The following is a 26,220-nucleotide window of genomic DNA, read 5'->3' on the forward strand; positions in this document are numbered from 1 at the left end:
GAGCGCGAGTAGGCTTTTGCGTTGAGAGCGTTTGGAAGCTGTGACATTACCGTGAGGGAAAAACATCATCCAAAACAAACCATGGCTAACAGTCAGATTCAGCGTATATTTATGATCCAGAATCAGATCCAGAGGCTGAAATTTAACAAGAGCAGCATCAGCAACGACGTCTCTATGTGGTATGTATTGAAACTGTATATATTTGCTTAGCGGTTTTGGAAAATGACTAAGTTCCACTTTTTTTTTTTTTTTAAGCTGTACATGTGCAAAGTGCAGTTTGATGACAACATCGCATGTTGTTTATTATCCTTAAGATTATAAACAATGTGCAAATCCATCGTCAAACTGGGCCTTGTTTGTAAAACAAGCATCTTCGAAATGCAGGGAACAAATAAAAACACTTGCACAACTCCGTTGATGCTCTGTAAAAATAAACTCCATCCACTGGTCCCTTAATTTTTTTTTTTTTTTTTTTTTTTTTTTGGTAATCTGTGCAGGGTTGTCTTGCCCTGACAACCAAAAACACACTTCTTTTGTGACAATTCGGTCTCTCGCTCTGATCAGTGAATGTCTCTGCTCTCAGTGCTCTGCTATACGGGAGCACGCGCTCTTCCGGGAGAAGTGCCCTTAGGACCCATATAAGGAAATTCCGCTCCATCTAACGTCACACAGACCCATACTCGAAAAAAACTTTCCGAAACTTGTGAGTATTTTTGGAACTTAATTTTTGAAACTTTGTCCATGTTTAGCATGGGAATCCAACTCTTTAACAGTGTAAAAAACTCAGTATGCATGAAATAGCATTTCACCCCCCCTTTAAGTGAAAGTAAACAGTTGAGGAAAAAAATGGTATGTGTGTTATATTGGATGCGTTCATCGTCTCTTAAAGTGACCGCGCCTAATTTAGCTACTGGCTGCTGTAATGTTAATCCAAGAAAATTAAAATGAAAATCACTCACTGCTCTTGACTTAATTACTTTGTAGTTTAAACAGTCTAACCAAAAATTATTCAGACACCAGATATAATGTTTGATATATATAGCAAAACTTTAATAATGTGAGAAATGTTGAAGGTGTCTGAACAAATGTAGGTTTGATTGTATATTTATATTTGTATGATTGTATATCCGGGCGCCGCAGCATAAATGGCTGCCCACTGCTCTGGGTGTGTGTTCACAGTGTGTGTGTGTGTTCACTGCTCTGTGTGTGTGCACTTCGGATGGGTTAAATGCAGAGCACAAATTCTGAGTATGGGTCACCATACTTGGCTGAATGTCACGAAGAAGAAGATATTTCTCACGCCTGTTTCACACATACTCCATCTGCAGTGCGTATGCAGTCCGTGTATGTGGTGCAGCAAGGACTTGATGTGCTTTAACACAGGACATGTTTGCAGTTTGCTACTCGGTACGTAAACGATCACTGCACTGCTGCAGACGCTGTAAAACAACCTTGTGCAATGTGGAATTAGTTTACAGCTTTCACAAGCACTTTGTGATGCATTTTGGAAACAGGAGATGAGCCCCTTTTCTAATGCACCACCTAGCTTGATAAACCCATTCTCAAAGACTCACTGTTTGTCAATTTAATTTTTTTTAGAATGAACCATTTTAATCTAGATTAATTTCAAGATCACAGTGAGATTAATCTAGATAAAAAAAATAATCTATGCCCACCACTAATATATGGGCAGTTCTTAGACTATGGGCACTTTCATGTCCTTTGTAACATTTAATTTTGAAAAATTCACTCTTTCATAGTTAAATTTACAATGAAAGTACTTTAGGAACTTTTTACCAGTAGTCTATAATAATTTTTTCACCTTTTTAAACATCATTATACATGCAAATATTGCTGTTTTGTGCTTGTCCCACGCCCAGACTTCTGATCTTCAATAATGAAAAAGTGATTCATCCATTTTTTTTTTAATATGATTGAATAAAGTATCAGTAAAGGAATCAAAACATAATTGGGGATTTTAAGGTCAGACAACTATTAATGTGATTTTATATACAAAATGTAGTTGTCCCACAGTATTGGCGTCATTTCCACCACAACACTGTAATGTCCTTTTAAAACATTTTTTTTGAAAGATTGTTTGGGTAGTTTCTATGGAGATGAACAATGACATCACAGCACATGTCTGACATGGAGGAGATTTTAAATTTCTTCAGCAACTTGGAGAAGAAAACTCAAGGTAAATATTGCTTGAAATGAAAATATTTTTATTGTATGTCATTTCCAAACATGGCGTAACATCAAATGAGTCAGTAAATAAATAGATTTTTTAAACACAAATAGATTTATTTTGCATGCATGGAATGCTTGCTACCAATTCATAGCTAATCTGTAATACTAGCTTGGATTTTTTTACAAAATACTGTAGAATTGTCATTTCCATCACTGTCATTTCCACCTCATTACCTTCTTGGGTGGAAATGACAAAGGTGAGGTGGAAATGACATTTATGTTTACAAGGTGCAATTCATAGAATGAGTGGCTACATATGAATATTTTTTTATTGAAATGTACAACACTTCTGTTTTTATTCAAATATATATTTGCTGAAATTTCATTTTATCTATTTTTAAGATGCCGCAGAAGTCAACTGGAGAAAGGTCTCAGTGGTGCTGGGATCAATCGCTTTTATTGGCCACTGAGAGATGATGTCACCTGAAAGCAACCCATAGATATAATAGGCCTCATCCCTGAGCCTGTACCAGTGTTAAAACGGCACAAGGAGATTATGGCCCAATCCCAATTCTATTTTATACCCCTTCCCTTATGGTTTAGTGATTTCCAATTATGTCTATGGCAGTTATCGCCTTGATCAGACATATGCTGTGGCACTATCATGTCTGTAATGATATGAAGTTAGCAAATATTAGTGATTTTTTTGCAAACATTTCTTTGAGTAACATGACCGTTAATATGAACTCACAATTGAATGTAACATAAAACAAATGATTACTTTTTGTTAAAATCTTTATTTATGCCAAAAAAGCTTACATTTATGTGTCTTTTTGTTTGCTGTAGCAGCCATGTTGCCGAGTTAATTCATACCCCTTCATTTGAAGTGTGGTCCTCGAAAAATCTTCATTTGAAGGGCTATCTGGCCCTTCCCCTTACCCCTACCCCTCCAACCAAAAGAAAATCAAGATACCCCTACCCCTTCACGTGAACGCACGAAACGTTGGGGTTGGGGTAGGGGAAAGGGGAAGGGCTAAGGGGTAGAATTGGGATTGGGCCTAAGACGGAAGTTTGGAAAGAAATCTACAAGATTTGGCCTTGAATCACATCTCTCTCTCTCTCTCTCTCTCTCTCTCTCTCTCTCTCTCTCTCACACACACACACTCCCTCTCTCATAAACTCTTTCACACACACTACCTCACTTTCATGCACATTATCTCTCACACACATACCGTCTGGTCACCATAATTGCCCTCTGGACAAGCCTCTCATGTCTCTCTCTCTCTTTCTCTCTCATACACGCACAGCCCTCGTGATCTAGGTGCTTTACAGTTCATGTTTTATGATAATTTATATGTTATAGTTTAAGGTGTCTTTTAAATGTTCTCTTCAGAACAATGTTCATCTAAGAGACCGATTAGAATTGTACAATACCAAACTAACTCACATACAACGTGAGCATGCTCAAGATGCTTATTAGTTCATGTTACAATGCATTGACATGACTAACTTTTTAGGTGTTTTTTAAGTATTCCAAAATTCAAAACCGTGTTCATCTAACCAATTATAATGTTATAATTTTACAATTACAATTTATGTATAACTTACATTTTTCATGTGATTATTTGTGGTTAGTTGTTTACAGTAAGGCTGTAACTGTTCATCTGGTTATGGAACCAAACTAATGACTAATGATTTGTTAAATGTGTTTCAAATATATGTTTTGTGTTTTTCTACATGGACGTCCATTCATTGTCATTTCCACAACACTCAGTCATTTCCACCACCTCATAACTCTTTTAAAAAATATGTACAAAATTCTAATCACTCATTAAAAATTTCTGCATAGTTTATGGGATAATCTTCCACTTAATGTAATAACACAAGTAGTAATTTTGAGAAATGTATCTAACCAATGCAATATTATATTTCAGGTTGTGGTGGATGTAAGCTTTGCGTTTGGGCCTAATGACAATTAATTTACTTAATCCACAAATCTATGGTAATTGTAATATAGGTATAAATTGGTAAAACTATGTGTGACAGTGGTCTCACACTGTTAAGAAATTATGTATATCATATTAATTTTAAATAATAATCAGATATTTACATGTGATGGAAATGACATTTGTTTAGTGCGGATCGGAAAATATGTCAAAAAACACCAATTTGTCTTATAATGTAAGTGCGTTCTCTTATGGATCATTAAACTAGACTAACTATATTTAACTATTAGATTGTGACAATATTGATTTGAACAATTTTTTTTCCCTCAAGTTCACAAGGCCAAAAGTGGCCGTAGTTCAAGAACCACCCATATATATATATATATATATATATATATATATATATATATATATATATATATATATATATATATATATATATATATATATATATATATATATACTAGGGATGCACCGAATGCAGATTTTTGGGGTTCGGCCGAATACCGAATCCACTGTTTAAGATTCGGCCGAATACCGAATCCTACTCGCATCCTTATTCCATTAACACAGTAAAACACATTAATTAAGCAAACAACGTCCACAGCAATGTATTTTTCATTTTATTTTATTTTAACTGAAAAAAAGAAAAAGAATAGGCAAGATTATGCCAGGATGACAAGTGAGAAAAACTTTTTTGTTTAATACAAAAAAAAAAAAACCATGACGCTCTGCATTAACATGTGACAGCCGGTTGCGAGTGTGGGAACTAATTATCCCCAGCAGTACTGAAAAGTCTTTCACTGGGCACAGAGGTAGATTTTTGCCATTTTTGCCAGCATTGGAAATCGCTGCTGGTTTGTCTTCCACCACTGAAGAAGATCCTCTTCTAAGAGGAATCAAAGGCTCACCGAAAAAAAAAAAAGTTAGTTATTTCCCATGTAAGAGCGTGGCATGCGCGCTCATAATGGAAGCGACACGGTCGCGACGCGCACGCGGTGCGACGCGCCTGCATCGAGTTCATTTCAACCTTTCAACATGTGACAAGAACTAACCAATCAGCTTCATCCTTTCCCGTAACAACGTTGAAAGATCAGCCAAGATGAAGTAACAGCTGATCATATGCTGTGTCTGAAACCGCTCCCTATCCACTATATAGTGCACTATATGGGGTGTCAGCCATTTTGTAGTGCTGTCCGAATTCCGAGTGAACGACTACATTCCCTACATTTGTCCACTACTTTTTACCCACAATTCATTCTGATTTCGAGTGTACAACCGATGTACACTCATAGACAGTAAAAGAAATGGACACAGCGACCCCATTGGAACTCAATTGAGACAAGTGAAGCCCATTTTTAGCGTTTTTTTAGCACTTCCGTTTCTGACGCGCAGACTCAAACTAAGCTTGATGACGTCAGCAACCTGTCTGACAGATGTAAATCTTCTATTAGCTGTGCGTGCAAACTGCCATCGTTAATCTTGCAGAGATGGCGAGCTTGAGTGGGGAGTTCTTTGACGTGAGTGAGTAGGAGTAAGTATTCTGATTAATTATTTTGTATAGTATTTTAAATTGTAACGCCAGTATGCCATATTAAGTTAATTATCTGCGAGCTTCTCCTCCTGTCTGTACGGTAATGCAGAGTGGTTATGACGCAATCGTTAGCCTATTTTTACAAAAACTGTTTCTACGGGGCCATAATGTAACATAGAAGGTAATGGAGCCCTTTATACATTGTCATGTATCTTTAAAAATAAATAATGGACAAACGGAGTCTTTAAACGCCTCTGATGTAAAGTTATTCGCTGTCAAAGTGACGCCAAAATGAATGGGAGTCAATGGGAATGCTAACGCAAGTGAAGTTCTGCTAAAAGATGGCAGCGCGCGGCCGACTTCAACTTCTGGTCGACTTCCTTGCTGCCTGTGTACACTCGCTGAAGCACTATTTCCCACAATCCAATGCGGAGTAGCGTTGAGCTGGAACCATAGACTGTAAAAAAATATGGACGTAGTGTCCGTGACGTCACCCATAGACTCCTCAATAGCGGTTTTGAAGCCTAAAGTGTGCAGAGCGAGCCGTCGCCATTTTGGCATTGTCAGCAGCGGCAATCCACCTGTCACTTAAGTGGCCACGCCCTTAATTATGCAGAACTTTAAGGCTTAATACAATTTAAACGGATGAGTTATAAAAAAAATTCACCCCCCTCACAGTTGTCATGAAGGGCAAAATTAGCAATATAGACCAAAATCATTTTTTCAACCAGGCTGTAAACATGTTTTTTTCTGCTGTAAAGTTGGACATTTTAACATGGGGAGTCTATGGGACTGACTCTCTTCTGCAGCCAGCCTCAAGCGGTCAGTCGATGAATTGCAGTTTTAGTCACTTCCTTATTGGCCTCACGAGAGAGAGGGTGAGGTTGCCGCTCGGCTGGAACGCGAGAGCGGGAGCAAGCGAGTTTGATTGAGAGATTAAGTTTATATCTTTATTATTTCTGTTTTAACGTTTTTCCTACATTATTTATATTAAAATATGTTATGTAGGCAATAACCCAGTTTAATATTTGACTAATTTACTGAGGTGGCATTGTTGTTAACTTACAAAACTGATGATAATTTGGTGGATAATTTAAATTTTTTCGTTAATAAAAGGTAGTGTATTCTGTTTTAAAATTGACGGTCGCCTGAGAAAGGTCATCTGAGCTCAAAACGCTGCTTGAGCGAGTTTCAAGATACTAAAAATAATGTGTGTTTATTTTTGTTCTCAGTACGTTATTTTAATAGCATTTAATGATTATGAACATATAAGCATTACAAAAAAAATATATATAATGTTACCATCGATGAAACCACAAAGCTGACGCAGAGGTATGTATAACTGCAATATAAAGTAATTTTGAGTATTATTGCTATTAGTATTATTTTCTAAAATTAGGTACAAGTAATATAAAAGTACATATGGAAATGTTTTTGCAACAGCTCCAAGTCTCACGCGCAGTGTAGGCTATACGTCACTCTCCGAATCCGTTCACTTATTTATTTGTTCACTCCTTCCTGATTTATTGAACTGCCATACACTATATAGGGATTAGTGAATGAGTGAGCGATTTCAGACACAGCTATAGTTGTATATGGATTACCATTTTGAAATAAATTTAGCAAGCGATTTTTAAAGCTGCAAATCCATTTATCCTTTGCTGAAATTTCCGCATCTTCATGGAGAGAGCAGGTCATGGTTGCTTAACAAAGGCAGACGACTCAGGGGAGCAACTGCCCGAGCGCTTTGGAAAGGAGGAGAAAGCGGCGCGCCTAGCATTTTCCACACGTTTTTAGGCGCGATATGTGAATGGCCCCTAAATCGTCCCAGGCGCTTAAGATTCCTGAATGGTTTAGTTTAGAGCGAACTGTCGGGCCTTGTTCCTCTTCATATAAACACCTTCACCTTCACGAAATCAACGGCCGCGTGACGTCGACCAGAGTAGCGCAAGCCTAGGGTTCGGTTCGGTGAAAAAAAAACCTAAGGTTCGGCCGAAACAGAACCCCGTCAAAAAGCCCAGTATTCGGCCGAATCCGAATCCGAATCCTGGATTCGGTGCATCCCTAATATATATATATATATATATATATATATATATATATATATATATATATATATATATATATATATACAGTTGAAATCAAAATTATTCAACCCCTTTGAACTGCAAGGCATTTGCTGCAGCAAACAAAATTTGATGAAAACAATTTAACAAAGGCATCAGTACAGTATTAGAGAAAGGGTATTAATAATTGTCATTTTAGTTTAGTTTAACTAGATGCACTAAAATAACTAAAACTAAAACAAAAGTTACTGAAACATAGGCCAGGTTTTTTAAATGGATAAACGTGTGTTCCCAAAAATACATCTGAAAAGCAAAAGAGATGATAACACTTTGTACGAAATGTTTCTCAAGATCAGAACATGCCAGACGACTTCTGATATTCTGTCTGTTTTGTCTTGAAGCACATCCAGCATGGAGGGAAGAAACACGATCTATTCCAGCAGGCAGGACAGTAGCATCAGCCTGACGCTGTTGCTTCAGGAGGGTAAAACAACATTGATTTGGCCAGCGGGTGGTACAGGGATAGAATAAACGCAAGAGTGTTAAGTCTGAAAATGGATTTTTAAATATGTATCCATTGATTTTCTGGTCTCTAAGTGTTCCGCTGTGACGTGTTATTTTGCAAAACAGAGGGATATGAAAAGAAGCATAAACTAATTTGCCTTCAATCATACTAATTAAAGCAAAACATTCAAGCGTGAGTCAGCGTTTGAGCTTTTACAATCCTCCAAACTGAGAGTGATGACAATAATTATCAAATCAACACAGACGTTTGTTTGTTCAGGGAAGCTCAGTACTTTTGGCTGTGGAGGTTAGACAGTGATGTTTATTCATCCATACAAAAGTCGAGTCGAGTTTTTCACATACAGCTTTGAAATAATAATTGAGAATCACATACGGAAATGTGCAAGTAATATCCATCATAAAAAAGTGAATATATATAATATATACATGCATTTATGCATTTGGCAGATGCTGGTAGCTAGGAATCTGCATTGTATTCAAGGTGTATAATTTATCAGAACATGCATTTTTCCAGGATTCAAATCCATGACCTTGGTGTTGCTGACTATAGCAACACTAGGGTCACGGGTTCAATTCCCAGGGAATGCATGAACTGAATAAATGTACAGCATGCAGTGTGGGTCACTTTGAATAAAAGCATATTCCAAATGTAAATGTAAGTAATTTAGATGCACTGTAAAATATATATATTTTTAATGATTAAAGAAAAAAAATAATTTATGCTTCAACAAAGAAATATTAGTTTTCCCTTTCAATTAAAGCAATGGCTCACCCCAAATAGAAACATTGTGCTGCTTTTATCAGCTGCTGGACGTTCATTCTGATGGCACCCATTCACTGCAGAAGATCCATTGTGGAGCAAATGACGTAATGATAAATTTCTCCAAATCTGTTCCCTTTAATAAACAAACTCATCTACATCTTGGGTAGTCTGAGGAATAGTACATCAGCAACACATTTTTAATTTTGGAGTGAACTATTCCTTTATTTCAAGAAGCAAAATAACAACTTATAAAGTCTTTTTGCCTGAAGAATGCATCAACATTCATCGAGTTTATACTTAAAACAAATGTGAACAATGTTTAGTCCAAGTTCTCTTTTCTGGTGCATTCGCCGTCCATTACAGCTTATAAAACAGGCTGCTTTGAAATCCTATGACTGATTATAGTAATAGGTAATACGAGGGATGACATTTCTAAAATAAACAGCTACATAAATTGCTCGCATTGCCAACAGTGCATGTGTGTTACTCCCTCCGTGAGCAAAACACATCATCAATCTGGAGCACTTGTGTAAGAAATGCGATTAAAACACCAATAGTGTGATTAAAACCACAGTGCACACATTTCACTGTAGTTATGGTTACTGTGGTTATTATGAGCATAATCACATTAACAATCACAGTATTTTGTTTACGTGAGTTCCAGCTTAATCACCCTAAAGCCCTAATCGTATTATATGGATGAATGTAAATGTAGCCAATGATTTAAAAATTCAGAAATAAGAGAAGAATTAAAAATGGATGTTTAGATGTGAAACCACAATCTAAAGGACACCAGAACTGGATGGAAAAAGAGAACAGCAACACAGATTTAAATATCCTATGACCAGGGTTATAATCATAAAGAAATAATAATAATGAATATATAAATATAAATACATATTTGATTCATAGACATATACAACTTCTTATTAATATAAAAAAAACAAAAATAAAACCTTTTTAATTTCAGCTAGTTACCAAGGCATCATTTCTCATAAAAATAAGTTATACAATTCTTAAAATTAATTAATAAAATTATGAAACACAACAAATTACTAAAACCTTCAATAAAATTAAAATATGAAAACATAAAAAACATTAACATTTTATGATTCTCAGATCCTTTTACTATTTTCAACAGAAAAAAAAAAAAAAAAAAAAGCTAATGTTAACACATTTTATTCACACAGCGTACTGTTTCATGCATCCATGAGCAGAGCTAATTAGATCAGCTCTGATCTGTTGGCATGAAAACACTGCAACTCATGAAACAGGATTTTGTGGGACATCAAGGAACACGTTACATTGTTTCATTTGACTGTATTTCTCCTGGCCAGACTCACCTGATTGACGTGCTTCAGTTTATCAATGACTTGACTGATCATCGGGTCGGCCTCCTTCACTTTGACTTCTGGGTTTTCAGCTTGGGCTTTAATCCCATTGCCAACCACTCGAAGAGTATAGCTATAAAGACAAAAAAACAAAGATAAAGAAGTCATTTTATGTGTACTTCTTTTTTTTTAAATTCATTTCCAATTTTTCCAATTGAAGCTTTGTTGCCGACTTGATGAGGAAGGCCTTACATGAACCAACTACATTTATCAGCACAACAAAGAAAGAGGCATGACTAAATCCCTGAAAAACCCACAAGGGCCTGCAATGGGATGAATAACTCAAGCCACACTAAAAAGCGATATGACTCCAGGCTGAGAGACAGATTGGGGTTTATGTGGGGCAGAATGGATGTGCGTTGCGATGGACCGCAGATACGACACAATAGTGCACAGAAAGCATGGCTGACAAATGACACGAAATATTACAATTCTTTATGGGTGAATTTGTTTTACACCAATGGTAAAACCAGCCCGTCCTGTTGAGAATCACCTTGAGAAGGACATATAAAATGTAAAGACAGTGAGGAAAAAAATATGAATGAATAGGAAAATCCGTAGTGGGCTCAGACAATCGACTTTGTTTTTCGGGCAATAACATTTTTGTATAGTAAAGCCTATCATTACTGCTATTATTATTATTATCATCATCATCATACTATTGTTAATATTTTATTAGTTTATGATTATAAGTTTATTATTTTTACTATAATAGTTAAAAAGTTTGCATTAAAAAGGACGCAAATAATAACATGGGGGGGGGGGGGGTACATGCATCTTCTGTCACGTTGAGCCTCAAGACTCATCCTCCCCTCGTGCTTGTTTTGTAGTTTCACCTCAGCATGTGTCTGAATGGGTTTATGTGAGACAAAAAGCCCCTCACAACAGCACCGAGTCGTCTCCTCTGCTCCTTTGATTCCAACTTAAGGCATGAGAGGTGCGTTCGCTCAGTGCTGTCACTTAGCCATTCTGCCACTTTCCACACACTCATCTGAATAACTTTCAAACCCGCAGCGGCGCTCTGAAAGGCAGACACGCACTTCAGTGGAATGCAAATGCTCCAGAAATACACCGTTAAGTCTCACTGTGGGTTTTGTGCTCTTGAGGCTTGGAGACAAATTGATTAAAGGGGTTTGAGTGGGAAATTTAAGACTCAAATGAAACAACAAAAATGAAATACAGACTTTTCAATGTTTCGTCTTCTTAAGGATATAGAAATCACACCAGCTTACAGCTTATCATCAGTTTAACGAAATTAGCTATGGAAGACACCTTAGTAACCTCATAGTAAAATCATTATCAACAGCTTAGCAACTGCATGCTAATACATTTATATCATTCAGAATACCTTAGAAACTACACAGCAACACACTAAATCACTTAGAACACCTTAGAAACGGCATAGCAACACATTAAAACCACACAGAACACCTTAGCAATTGTATAACAATGCAATGAAATCACTGTCAAAAGAACAAAATAAATGAATAAAAATAATAAAATCACAATAAAAAAATACAATACATTGAAAACAATACTATAGCATTTTTATTTCTCATATTCAAGCCATTCTCTTCTGAAAATGCTAAAAACACTCTGGGATTCATAGTAATATGGTGTTTTTTACTATTATAGTATGTTTAACATTATTTATTTCCATAAAAAAACTAAAGACATAAATAAATAAAACAAAACAGTGTGTGCTTTTAGTGCGATTTGTGTGTCATGATGCAGTGCCTAAAACAAAGTGCTGTCCAAAATGTAAAAAGAAAAAAAAAAATAGAAAAAAAAAGTCTTTTTTGTTAGTTGCAATGGAGAGCAATGAAACCTTTGCTGTGCAGATCAAGGACTTATGTATAATATTCCTCCCTTTGATATAGTCTAATGCTTTTAAGACGCTCATTTAACACTAGGCTCTGTCTGACTTGATTAATACCGAATCATCAACATGCAGGTCACTTGCAAACATGCTTCTAAGTGCACTTCAAAAGAATATTCTGCCAGGACGCCTGCATGTCCTCTCAAAAGAACAGGAGCCATGACTGCAGAGCGGATGTGTGCGCCGCACTCACACGCTCCATTTAAAAGCCATCTTTCACTGTGCAACGGGCCGCTCTGCAGACATTTCACTAATATTTCATAACACACTCACGCCTCATGGAAGAGTCACACAAGATGACACGCAGCCGGGGAACACAGAGTATTTTTTTTTTTAGAGGTGTTGAATAATAAAACTACCAACATGCACAACGCTCCTCTGTACATGCACATGCCATCCGCTAACTGTGAAAACACTTGATTTTACAAAAGAGAAAATAGATCAGAGATTGTATGTATCTGGTAAGGATTGACAGACAGCATTCTCAATCACAACGCTCTTCAATCTCTTTTTTGGTGTGTGTGGATCCTTCAGCGCCAGAGATGGATCATTTAAAGAAGAGGGTTTTTTTTATTTTATTTTTTTTATCCTTAGCCAATGAATGATGGGATTGTGTGGGTGTACATACATATGAGCAGGATTGTCTTTTTAAAGACATCAGTCATAAAACTTTACAAATTTACACTGCAGTGGCGCACAACGGATCATTACGCATTTTACTGCTCAACAAACCATCCACCAAACGATCTGTGTAATGAGAAATGTAACTGCGGCTGACAGAAGCGGCATATCACAATCAAAGCTATTTCATTTGCCTCGAATAAAACACAAGCTATATGCTCTCATGGCAAAAACAGGAACTGTAGAGTTTTGAAAAACAATAATTACTGTATGCTCATAAAAGTCCATCCCTGCATCTGAAAACTGATTGGATTAATGTAACAACAAATAAAACAACAGATACAAATCTGAAAGCTCACATTAATTTAATAACCATACATTCATTCATTCATTCATTATATATATATATATATATATATATATATATATATATATATATATATATATATATTCTAAAAATGTGAAATCTATATTTAGAAAAGTTGATTGGCAAACATAAAAATAAAGAAAAAAATAATTATATTCTATTCTAATATATTATCTGTGGACACAATTATGATTATGGTCATGATTCTTCTTATAAGTAATCATGAATTACTGCCACTACTACTACTACTGCTGCTACTACTACGAATAATAATAATAATAATCGTTTAAAAAAAAAAAAAAAAAAACAGCATCATGCTATGGTGTTTTAGATGGTTGCCATGATTGTTACAGTTTTACAGTGATTTGATCATGATTAAAAGGTGCAAAACTCCTTAGACATGGTAAAATCACTGCGACGCAGAGACTCAAGTGACTTATTGGTTTAATAGCATATTACACAAGAGGCCAGCACCGGTGAGAGAACCACCCAGAAGGCCTATAATTGCAGATCTGTGTAACAGTTCAATCAGCGCTACAATTCAGGCTGCAGTTAGAGCAAGAGATTCTGGTGAAACTGCAGGCACTTTTCCTTTAACAGATGCGTCCATATTATACATTTTTGACACTCCAGATGTGCTTTCAAATCCTCAGATCTGGGTGGTTTGATGTAGCTTTCATACCTGATAATTGGAAACAATAATTTTGTAATTAAATATATATATATATATATATATATATATATATATATATATATATATATATATATATATATATAATTTATGCATTTTATCTCTTACATCTTCATATGGTTTGTATTCTTCATTTTCAGTGCTGTCTTTGAGATTCACATACTGAAGAATGATCTGTGGGGTATTTACTCTGAAATTGTGGTAGTTATCATAATGACTCAAAGGTACAAGAGAATTGAGAGGCAATTGTGTCCAAATGAAGGGAAATGGTTTTTCATTTGTGGAAATGTAATGATTCTGCAATACAGAGACTCAAATCATTCGCCAATGTCTTGCCATTTATGAAAGCTAAGCTGCACAGATTGTACAAAAACAGGTTTTTATGATATCACAAACTATTGCGAGAATTAATCCACTATTATGCATATATTATTTACATACACTGCAGTCTTAAATATATATATATATATATATATATATATATATATATATATATATATACACAACAAATCAAAAAGGCAAATCATAAATTAACTTATGTGTCTTCTGACTTATAACACCTCAAGGCCTGTTTCATAAAATAAGTTTACCAAATAAGCCAAGCTTATTTCAGTTAGTCTAACTCATTGTCAAATGATCTGGTTCCATGAAGCAAATTTAACAAAGATAAACTTCAGTCACTGTGGCAACTTATTCTGGGAAACTAAACTGGTTCAGGGCAGGCTAACTGTCCGGCTAAGCTGAGATCCTCTGACACTGACCAATATGAACACAATGATATTACCACTGACTCTCTCACATAATATTATAGCCATGCAGCCTATCTAAAATGGCTCTTCAAAGCATTAAAATCACTAAATTAAAAGTAAATTTTTACTGCTATAAGAAACACACAACTCATCTGAGCTTTGTAATTACTGTATTTGCATTTTTTTTTAAAATATATATTACAATAGACTCTTTACAGTTACTGCTATAATAAAAATACACTTATATGTCGGTTTAAAATTCTACAAAAGGCTAGAAAAATGAATATGTTTGCATGACTTTCTTACATTTACAGATAAAAGAAAAAAAACCTGTGACATGTCAGTTATGCACTGATGAAAACACGTCTCAAATGTATTAAACAGCACAATTATATTCACTGTTTGATATGTGAATCGATACAAATGCCAACTTGTATCCACTGCACACTTTTTTAAATCGATGCACCACATCGTTAACTTTTTTTGCAGATCCACCGAGCGAATCATTGAATCTTCTTATGCCTTCCCCATAACAAAATAAAGAAACAAATCATGGTTCACAGCTGTATCATAAACTAGTATAAAAATGAATAACAATCATCATACGTCTTACAAATACATCAACACATGAAGGAAATCTGTGCCAATGCATAGGCCAACAGGGCTTATGCTCCCAACAAACCACCTGTGAACTACAATCTCTGCTTGAAAGCGCTTAGAATCCCATCAGACTCTTTTTCTCAGGACGTGAAAGATGTGATTATTGAGAATGAAAATGAAGGAATAATGATTTGTGCCCATTTTGTTGTGATTGCAGAATTGAGAGAGAAATCAAGCGGATCACTCCAGCAGCTGTATCCTCATCATTTCTTCTCGTCTGTAAAATCTCGAGAGCCACCCGGGTCTCCTCAGGAAATACAACCATCTAAATGAATCTGCGTTCTTCGGCATAAATTCAATGAGACAGCAGTGTTAATTAAAAGAAATAATGGCTTAGATTGAATGCAATTGCTATGAAATGAAATGGGATGGGGAGTTTGGAAGAGGGACGTCGCATGCGGCACAATAATGCTGCAAAACATGTCGCCTCTGTCATGGAGCATGACTGCCACCCCGAAGCTTGATGCCAACATCCAAACAAACATGAATATGATGATTAAATACATAATTACAGCGACTCTTTGGTGCACTGCGCTTTGTATTTTAAAAAAAAAAGGAAAAAAAACCTGCTTATTCTATCTGCCTTGCTTTTCAGTACAAAAAACAACAACAAGATTTCTATACTTGAGAAGCAAAACGGTGTAATATTATTGGGATATTTATCTTAAATGAAGTTTATTTCTCTTGACAATTATTTTTTTGGGGAAAAGACAAGAAATATATATAAAACAAAGTTTTAATATCTCATACACATTTTCTTCACAAGCATGTCTATCTTTAATTGAAGTCTTATATTAAGTCCAATCTTTATTAAATGTATATGAATTTTAAACCAGGTAAAACAACAACATCAAAACCCTATCTTTTAATCAATTTTTTCTTACCTAAAATTTTTACCTTCAATGGAATTCTTATTTTAAGCGTAAGCTTCAGAAAATGTACTCGTATTTATGCTTAAATATGAGAGAGAGAGAGAGAGAGAGAGAGAGAGAACTTCAAAATGTATTCTGTGAAGTCTTAATATCTTATGCAATTTTTCTTCACAAGTATATTTATCCTGAATTTAAAGGTTGGGTGAAATGCTATTTCATGCATACTGATTTTTTTACACTGTTAAAGAGTTGGATTCCCATGCTAAACATGGACAAAGTTTCCAAAATTAAGTTGTACGTTTGAAGGAGTATTTCTGTTCCAAAAATACTACTTCTGGTTTGTCACAAGTTTCGGAAAGTTTTTTTCGAGTATGGCTCTGTGTGATGTTAGATGGAGCGGAATTTCCTTATATGGGTCCTGAGGGCACGTCTGCCGGAAGAGCGCGCGCTCCCGTATAGCACAGCACTGAGAGCACAGACATTCACTGATCAGAGCGAGAGCGTCGCAAAATGTCACAAAAGGAGTGTGTTTTTGGTTGCCAGGGCAAGACAACCCTGCACAGATTACCAAAAGAGAAACAGCATTAAGGGACCAGTGGATGGAGTTTATTTTTACAGAGCATCAACGGAGTTGTGCAAGTGTTTGTTCCCCTGCATTTCGAAGATGCTTGTTTTACAAACAAGGTCCAGTTTGACGCCGGATTTGCACATCGTTTATTTCTTAAGGATAATGCAGTCCCAACGAAAAAGGGTCACGATCGTGTGTTGGAACCGCATGCGGTGAGTAAAACTGCTTCAAATATCTCTGTGTTATTAACTTAGCTATCGGCGTGTAAGCACATCAAGTAAACAACATGCGATGTTGTCATCAAACTGCACGAGTAAAACTGCTTCAAATATCTCTGTGTTGTTAACTTAGCTATCGGCGCGTAAGCACATCAAGTAAACAAAATGCGATGTTGTCATCAAACTGCACTTTCCACATGTACAGCTTAAAAAAAAAAAAAAAAGACGACAAAGTGGAACTTAGTCATTTTCCAAAACCGCTAAGCAAATATATACAGTTTCAGTACATACCACATAGAGACTGATTGCTGATGCTGCTCTTGTTCAATTTCAGCCTCTGGATCTGATTCTGGATCATAAATATACGCTGAATCTGTCTGTTAGCCATGGTTTGTTTTGGTTGGTTTTGTCCTCATGGTGTCACAGCTTCCAGACGCGCTCAACGCAAAAGCATACTGGCGCTCGTGATTCTTTACCTCCGCCCACACGTCACGCCTCCAGCCACTCGTGTTTTTCCGGGAAAAATCGGTACAGACTATCTTTCTCTTATGAATATGATAAAACTAAAGACTTTTTGGAGTTATGAAGGATGCAGTACTATTCTATAGGTACTCAAGATTAACAGGATATTGAGTGAAAACGAGCATTTCACCCCCCCTTTAAGTTAATATCTCTTGACAAGTTGTCTTTTGTCTTTAGTTGTAATCTCATGAAAGTGTAATCTTGTAAAATAAAATAAATTTTATGCTTTAAACGGGGGGAAAAAAACAGTCTTTATATTGATTACAGTGGAGTCTGTTGTATAAAGTTTGTTTCTTTTGGCAAATCATATTTTGCAATTTCAAGTTTTCCTTTCTATTCAGAGTGTTACAAGCTGTTCCTGAATAGATAAGATTCCTAAAATTGCAAAGACTAAAGTCTAAAACCCAAAGATATATTTTACTTAAAAGTTAAGACTCGCCAACGCTCTCCTAAAACGTCTCCTTTAATCCCGCCCATCTATGCCACTGTGTGAGAGGATTTGCATAACGCCGCTCAAATGTACGCCGCAAAGAAACAACGTGTAGTTTAGATTATCGCTGTTGTATTGTTGCAGTATTGTCGTCGTGGAGATGCTGTGTAAATTTAAACTACTTTGTTTGATCTTTTAAAAGAGGACACAACTACAAATTAGTGGTTAAGTTGTATTTACAACACTGTTCCAAAATAGTTCAAACCAAATATTTGTGAATGTGCAACGCATTTTACGGAGGACTGTTTGCTGAATTTGTCACTGACAATTCAAAGAGATTTGAGCAGTGTAGAGTAGCACTTTTTTTTTTTTTTTGATCACAAATGCAGACATGGTTTAATGTTTACGCAGTGTGATGCAATGTAATGCATAAAAACACAATATCAAGTCATTATAATCTGTAATTATGTCCCCACTGGATGCAACAAATGCGTCGTTTGTAATGGGTTTTATTGTTGTTGTCTTGTCGTGCCAGGACACAGCATCACAGTATGGTAAGGGATGTAACATTTCCATCACACGCTAGAGGTATTCAGCCAATCACGATGCACTGGATAGCTGGCCAATCAGAGCACACATCGCTTTTCAGAACAATGATCTTTGTAAAAAATCAGAAATCGTGTATCAGAATGGCAGGGCATAGAGGAGCATCAGTAATGTACAGTATGTGTTTTTGTTTTTTACCTTAAACCACTGTAATAATATTAAAACCTTCGTAATCATCGGGAAGAAGGAGGCGGGAACCGGCGCACAATCAAATGAAACTTTAATTATTCCAAAGAAAATACAAAACAGCGCACCAGCCCCTCACGGACGACTGGTGCGCACAAAATAAAAACCAAAACATAAAATATGTCCCAAGCCTGGTCCTCTCTCGTCCTTCACTATAGTCGCTCCAGTTTTATATCCTTCCATCTCCTACGTGGGACTCGATACCGGCGGTGGGGCGCAGGTGCAGCTCATCTTCAATCACTACACCTGGCCTCACTCCTCGTTCCCACGCCTCTCGGCCCCGCCCCACTCGCCACAACCACATAAACACATTTCATAACACCAAATACACAAAATAATTTTCCTTTTTAGCAACGTCATATGACCCCTTCAAGGAAACCTTTACTAATTTATGCTTAAAGCAGCAAAAACAACAAGAAAATGTCAAGACCTATTTATCTGAAGTTTTTAATGTAATATTTTTTCACAATTGATCTCACTTTACTGATTTTTTTATTTTTTTCTTTTTTCTTTTTAGGGGGAAAAAAAAAGTTTTTATTTTAACAGTACAAAGAAAGCGAGACCTAAACAAAAGACACACAGTAGTCCATTAAACTGCAGTTCCAGCATTCCAATCAATGAAACCACCCCGAGCCATAAACGCCCATCGATCTGTGCCAGGGGCAAAGTGTGGGCATGGGCATCCAGGGAAGCAAGGCTTTCTGGGCATTCTCTGTTTTTGAAAAGGTCAATGTCTATTGTGTATAATCCTCACTTAGCTCTTTACTGCAGCAACTAAAGGCAACAACGCCTCGGCTTCTGCCAAAATTCTGCGAGAACCACAACACAACCGTGGAGAGAGCTGAAAATGAAATTTTGTATTGAGGTCAGCCATAAAAAGACAGGTCTTTCCTAATAATATATACCATCTATTATGGCTACTTTACACAATTTACAAGTGAAAAATAATCAGACATATTAATTTCAGTGTACAGCTACATGTTACAATGACTTTATCAGTTTATTGCATACTGTATTTGGTTTGCATCCATAAATTAAAAGAACACAGACAGTATTATTATTTTCAGCAAAATATAAACAAACACATTTAATAATAAAAATAAATATTATAATAAAGATTTGTTCAAAAATAGTTATTTAGCATGTGATATGAATGAAGAGGTATCATATCGATCACAAGTGCAGTAAGGAGTACCTCAAGGCTCAGTACTAGGGCCCTAAGCAGATACTATTTAAACCTAACTGAGTTGGATGATGACATCATTTAATTAAATGATGAACTGCCTTTTTGCTTTATTGACACACTATTTTCCTATTTAATGATGTTCAGCTACTTTGTGTGACACTTTACATTCATTAATTTAAAATGATTTACATTTTGTTTATATTTATAAAGTTTTAATTAAAAAAAAACGAAAATAAACAACCGATTTTTGTTTTGTTTTCTTAAAATATACTTAAAAAATAAATGAAAAACAATAGTTCATTGCCAATATATTGTAACCATGATGAATGAGACTTATATTTTTTCTCTTCCCCCCTCAATACCCATGGCTGAAGTGCCCTTGAGCAAGGCACTGAACCCCCAGTTGCTCCCCGGGCACTGGATATATAGCAGCTGCCTACTGTTCCGGGTGTGTGTTCACGGTGTGTTCGCTTCTCAATGCTCTCACTGCTGTGTGTGTGCACTTGGATGGGTTAAATGCAGAGCACCAATTCCGAGTAAGAGTTATATATATATATATATATATATATTTGCAATTTCAAATACAAACATAATACTTAAAATTCTAAACACACCTTATGAAAAAATACATGTAGGGATGCACCGAAATGAAAGTTATTGACCGAAGCCGAACATAATGAAACACTGGGCCAAGCTTTTCGCTTTCATAAAAATATTATTAAGCAACTGACGAATAACACTATTTCAGCACAGATTTTCCTTGCGCTTTGGACTTTGAACCCTGGTGCCACGAGCTCATGCAGCATTGTTTGAATACATGGAATTCATTCATGTATTAGAAAACATAACGTTCTGCAGTTTATTTAATAGTTTCAATGCATTTCACAATTTCAGGCATCATACAGTAACAACCTCCCCTTCCACTTCTCATCGAAGACATGCGATGCAGTACTAAACAGTCTATGCTGTCGATGCTTGTAATGAATTTTGTGTCTTTCTCTGACACTTTTAAATCCTTCAACACTAGCAATATGTTTGCTGCCTTACCGCATGCCTTTATTTGATCACATCACGTCATTGTTCGGAACAATTTATTCCGTTTTTATTCGGTGCATCCCTAAATGAATTATTAAACACAGAACAGAATACATTTATAACATTTATAACAGAAATTAAACAGTAAACATATCATCATGAGGTCCCACATTCTTAGAAGTAATGCAATAGAGCATCACAGTCCCGCCCACAGCCCGAGGGAGCTCTGGTGCCGGAAGTAAATTTCCCATTCATTTCTCCCATTGACTTTCGGAAAAATCCGTATCTAAAGAGTTTTAGAGCATTTTTGAGGATAACCAGCTACGGCTGAACTCATAAGCATATAACATATCATTTCGAGTGAAAAAATTAAGAGAAAATAAAAAAAAAGTCAAAGGTACAAGACTGTGTACATATTTTCATTTCCAGCGCAGGAACTACTCATCCCATAAACCACCCCGCCCCATTGAATTCGACTGAAGCCACAACCGCGAACGAGGCAACAAGCTTTTTGAGTCACTTCCAAATCTGATGACGGCCGCTCGCGCGAACTTTTTCCTCCAGTGAATTTTATTTTATATAGTGAATGTAGTGAATTTACAATCGTGTAAATAAATAGTGTTTTATATAGGTATTGTGTATTGATTTTTATATTTATCATCGTGTATTTTATATATTGTGTGCGTGTGTGAAAGTTGTTAACAATAACGTTAGCAACATGGTGCAGTCAGTGCTTTGTACCTGACTGCAATCACCGCGCATTCGTCAACACATGCCGTTGCCATTACACAAATGTTCAGTAAATGCACAAAAAGGTATTCCTTTTGTTTTGTCAGTGGCATTATAAAATGCTTGATATGACTCATACCATGAAGGCTAAGTTACCAACCTCCCTGTAAAACTCTCATGATTGCACTGATAAGTCTACCGTGCAAAAACGCAACACAGGTTTTTATTTTTTTTATTTTTTTTTTATTAATGCTCTTCAGTCTTCACGGAGCTTCGCGGGGTTTAACCAGACGGTTACACAAGCTCCACCTACTGTCTATGGCTCCACCAATCAGATGCAACACTGTGGGATTGTTCAGGATTGTGCGTAATGAAGTACTTAGCCAAGACATCGCTAATAAAATGCATTTACATCAAAACAAGGTTAGTGCCCCATGATCCTTTTACGTTTATATGAGCATATACTATCGCTTAGTACAGCCGTAGCTGGTTTTAAGTCTACCATGTATGGTTACGTTTTTATGGCTTATACCCCAAATGTCAATGCAGAAATTGCATTGAATTTTTACTTCCGGCACCAGCTGTGGGCAGGACTGTGATGCTCTATAGTAGTGTGTATTTATTTTCTCAGGCAAAGTATATTGCAGTTTATAACCAGTTGATCCCCGACTAATGGGTCTTAGCATTTACTTGTGAGAATACAAAGACACAGATATTAGGGCTCTGCAATTAATCGAAAAAATTATTTGATTTCTATTTTGACCTCCAACGATTATGAAAATACATTAATCGAGAAAAAGCGATTATTGTGCCCGATTCCACATGGGACATGCTTGATTTATCGAAGTATATTTATTCATGTTTTTAAAAGCGTGAAAGAGAACTTGCGGTGCTCCTCATGAAGATAAATAAATAATAAAAAATAAATAAACAATTATTATTGCCATTAAAGTGAAATTACTGAACCTACACACAAGATCCTGAGAAAAATTCTACTTTTAGAAGAAAATTTCAGATGGCACTTAAAGTCTTTTTGCATCTGAACTCACTAAAACATTTTGTTCAAAAGCACCGATTCCTTCACAATGGTACACCACTATGAAACTATTTATCTGTAAATGTTTATTGTGTTGTATACAATGTGCTGATAATAGTGGCGCTTTTCTTGCCAAACACTAACTCTAATTACATTATCAAGATGCATACAGTATCAAGTAGAGCAAAAAAATAATATTATATATATATATATATATATATATATATATATATATATATATATATATATATATATATTACTATCTTGAAAACCTAACAAACAGCTCAACATCTCCAATAACATTCATCTGACAGAAATCAATGTAAACAGATGTGATTGTGCTTCTCTGCGCTCCGTTTCTTCCTGACCTTGTCAGTTGTGTTGTTTTTCTGACCCTCAATTTGCACTGTCAGAAATGTTTTATCATTCCACTTTCGCTGACCCTTTATGCTCTGCGTTTCCTGTCTAGCTTGAACAAATACTAAATGACTGCATGCTTTGGGACTGGTGGGACATGAACTTCCCTGATCTCTTCTACAGCTTTTCCAACAGAAGCGTCAAACTGACAAGAGACTGAGAGGTGTGCAAGGGTAAAAGGTGACTTACGGGTGCCAATCATCACAATACTCTGGTCTACAGAAACACCAGACAATCTACGTCCACAAAGAAGTGGTTATACAGGTGCTGAAATCCTCCCACGATGAAGAAACGCAGACTATTTGAGTGCGTGTGACTCAAGTTGTGAGTAATGAGTGTGAGTGGTTTGAGGGCAGCTGGATCCTGAATGACAACTGACAGCTGACTACGACTGAGCCCAAATAAAATTGTCACACCACATGAGCTCTCTCCTAGAAAGCTGCTGCGTAGTGAACTCTCGATCAAGCAGCTATAGACACCACATTCTGTTTTTATCGCATGCAGTGAATAAGCCCCTAGCGTTTCACCGTTATGTATGCGAGTTCACCGCCATTCTCCGTTTTGATTTTATGCCTCATTCATACATCTTTCCCTGCTCCAAGAATTGCACTCCTCTTATTGATTCCAAATCAATTTTATAGTCCAGTGGTCTAAGGCCTTGACTGCTTGGTTCCCCCTGTCTGCTGTCCGTATTTATGTTTCCACATGGCATCTCGACGGACTCATTTTCACTTGGACAATCACGGAAGAGTGCTTCTGTAACCAAGGAAACACACTCACACAAGTGCTCTTCATTGGATGCTGATAAAATCCCTTCCCAGCTGCCGACTGTAAAGTGGCTCGGTGGGAATATACTTACTACTTACTTATGCATCGAATTTGTGACACAACAATGTTTATTCAAAATGGAACACTGGGAGACTTCCGGACCCGGATAAACATCTTCATGGCATCATTAGGTGTTGCAGATCTTGTTTAAAGGGGTCATATGATGCAATTTCAAGTTTTCCTTTCTCTTTGGAGTGTTACAAGATTTTGGTGCATATACGTAGAAGATCTGTAAAGTTGCAAAGACTAAAGTCTCAAACCCAAAGAGATACTCTTTATAAAAGTTAAGAGTCGTCCACGCCTCCCTAAAACTGCTTGTTCTAACACGCCCCCACATCTCTACATCACAATGTGGGAAGATCGCATAACGCCACCAAAATGTTCACACAAAGAAAGAAGGCATAACCTTTGATTCTCGCTGTTGCCGCCAGCACTATGTCGTGAAGACGCTGTTTTGTTGTGAAACTTTCTTTGGTCTTCCAAAAGAGGACTTGGCTAGAAATCAGTGGTTAAGTTGTATTTACAACACTGTTCCAGAACAGTTCAACCCTAATATACAGATGTCTGCAACACATTTTATGGAGGACTGTTTCCTGATCCTGGGAGAGTAGTCTACAATAGAGCTGAAACAATGAATCGATTTAATCGATTAATGTGATATGTGAACGGCCCCTAAGACTTTTATTTGTGCAGATTCTCCAGTACAATGTTGTTTGCAAATGTTTAGTCGTAAAAGCTGATAACATTGTTTTTTAACAGTTAATATTTAAAGGGGGGGTGAAATGCTATTTCATGCATACTGAGTTTTTTTACACTGTTAAAGAGTTGGATTCCCATGCTAAACATGGACAAAGTTTCAAAAATTAAGTTGTACGTTTGAAGGAGTATTTTTGTTCCAAAAAAACCTCTTCCGGTTTGTCACAAGTTTCGGAAGGTTTTTTCGAGTATGGGTCTGTGTGACGTTAGATGGAGCGGAATTTCCTTATATGGGTCCTAAGGCACTTCTGCCGGAAGAGCGCGCGCTCCCGTATAGCAGAGCACTGAGAGGCTGAGCACAGACAGGCATTCACTGATCAGAGCGAGAGCGTCGCGAAAAGTCACAAAAGAAGTGTGTTTTTGGTTGCCAGGGCAAGACAACCCTGCACAGATTACCAAAAGAAAAACAGCATTAAGGGACCAGTGGATGGAGTTTATTTTTACAGAGCATCAACGGAGTTGTGCAAGTGTTTTTGTTTGTTCCCTGCATTTCGAAGATGCTTGTTTTATAAACAAGGCCCAGTTTGACGCCGGAATTGCACATTGTTTATTTCTTAAGGATAATGCAGTCCCAACGAAAAAGGGTCACGATCGTGTGTTGGAACGGCAGATGGTGAGTAAAACTGCTTCAAATATCTCTGTGTTGTTAACTTAGCTACCAGCGCGTAAGCACATCAAGTAAACAACAGGCGATGTTGTCATCAAACTGCACTTTCCACATGTACAGCTTAAAAAAAAAAAAAAAAGACGACATAAAGTGGAACTTAGTCATTTTCCAAAACCGCTAAGCAAATATATACAGTTTTAGTACATACCACATAGAGACGCCTTTGCTGATGCTGCTCTTGTTAAATTTCAGCCTCTGGATCTGTGTCACAGCTTCCAAACGCTCTCAACGCAAAAGCCTACTCGCGCTCGTGATTCTTTTGCTCCGCCCACACGTCACGCCTCGTGTTTTTCCGGGAAAAATCGGTACAGACTATCTTTCTCTTATAAATATGATAAAAATAAAGACTTTTTGGAGTTATGAAGGATGCAGTACTACTCTATAGGTACTCAAGATGAACAGGATATTGAGTGAAAACGAGCATTTCACCCCCCCTTTAAAGCTTTACAAACATGTTCTGTGATCAGTTTGTTGTTTACAGAGGTGGGTAGTAACGAGTTACATTTACTTCGTTACATTTACTTGAGTAATTTTTCGGGGTAACTAATACTTTTCGGAGTATATTTAAAGATGGGTACTTTATACTCTTACTTGAGTAAATTTTTGGGGGAAAATCTGTACTTTTACTTCGTTACTGTGGGCGACTCTCCTCTCGTTACTTTATCTTAATGCAATAAATGTTATAAATGCTTCAGTTTATTCCAAACGCGCCGTCTACTTTTCTCTGGGCAATGAGCGATGCCCATTCGCGATGATTCATTATTTTGAGTCAATTCTGTTCA

General features: G+C 36.6%; 1 protein-coding gene across 1 annotated transcript in view; it reads right to left on the reverse strand.

Moving 5' to 3' along the window:
- The window catches only part of LOC113106621 (glypican-5-like), a 228,487-nt gene that overhangs the window by 102,548 nt on the left and 99,719 nt on the right, over positions 1-26,220 (reverse strand). The window contains exon 7 of the mRNA XM_026268740.1: positions 10,368-10,488. Within this exon, the coding sequence (XP_026124525.1) occupies positions 10,368-10,488 (121 nt within the window). The remainder of the gene's footprint in view (positions 1-10,367; positions 10,489-26,220) is intronic.

The sequence above is a fragment of the Carassius auratus genome, chromosome 1 (genome assembly GCF_003368295.1).
Source record: "Carassius auratus strain Wakin chromosome 1, ASM336829v1, whole genome shotgun sequence".
Taxonomy (NCBI): domain Eukaryota; kingdom Metazoa; phylum Chordata; class Actinopteri; order Cypriniformes; family Cyprinidae; genus Carassius; species Carassius auratus.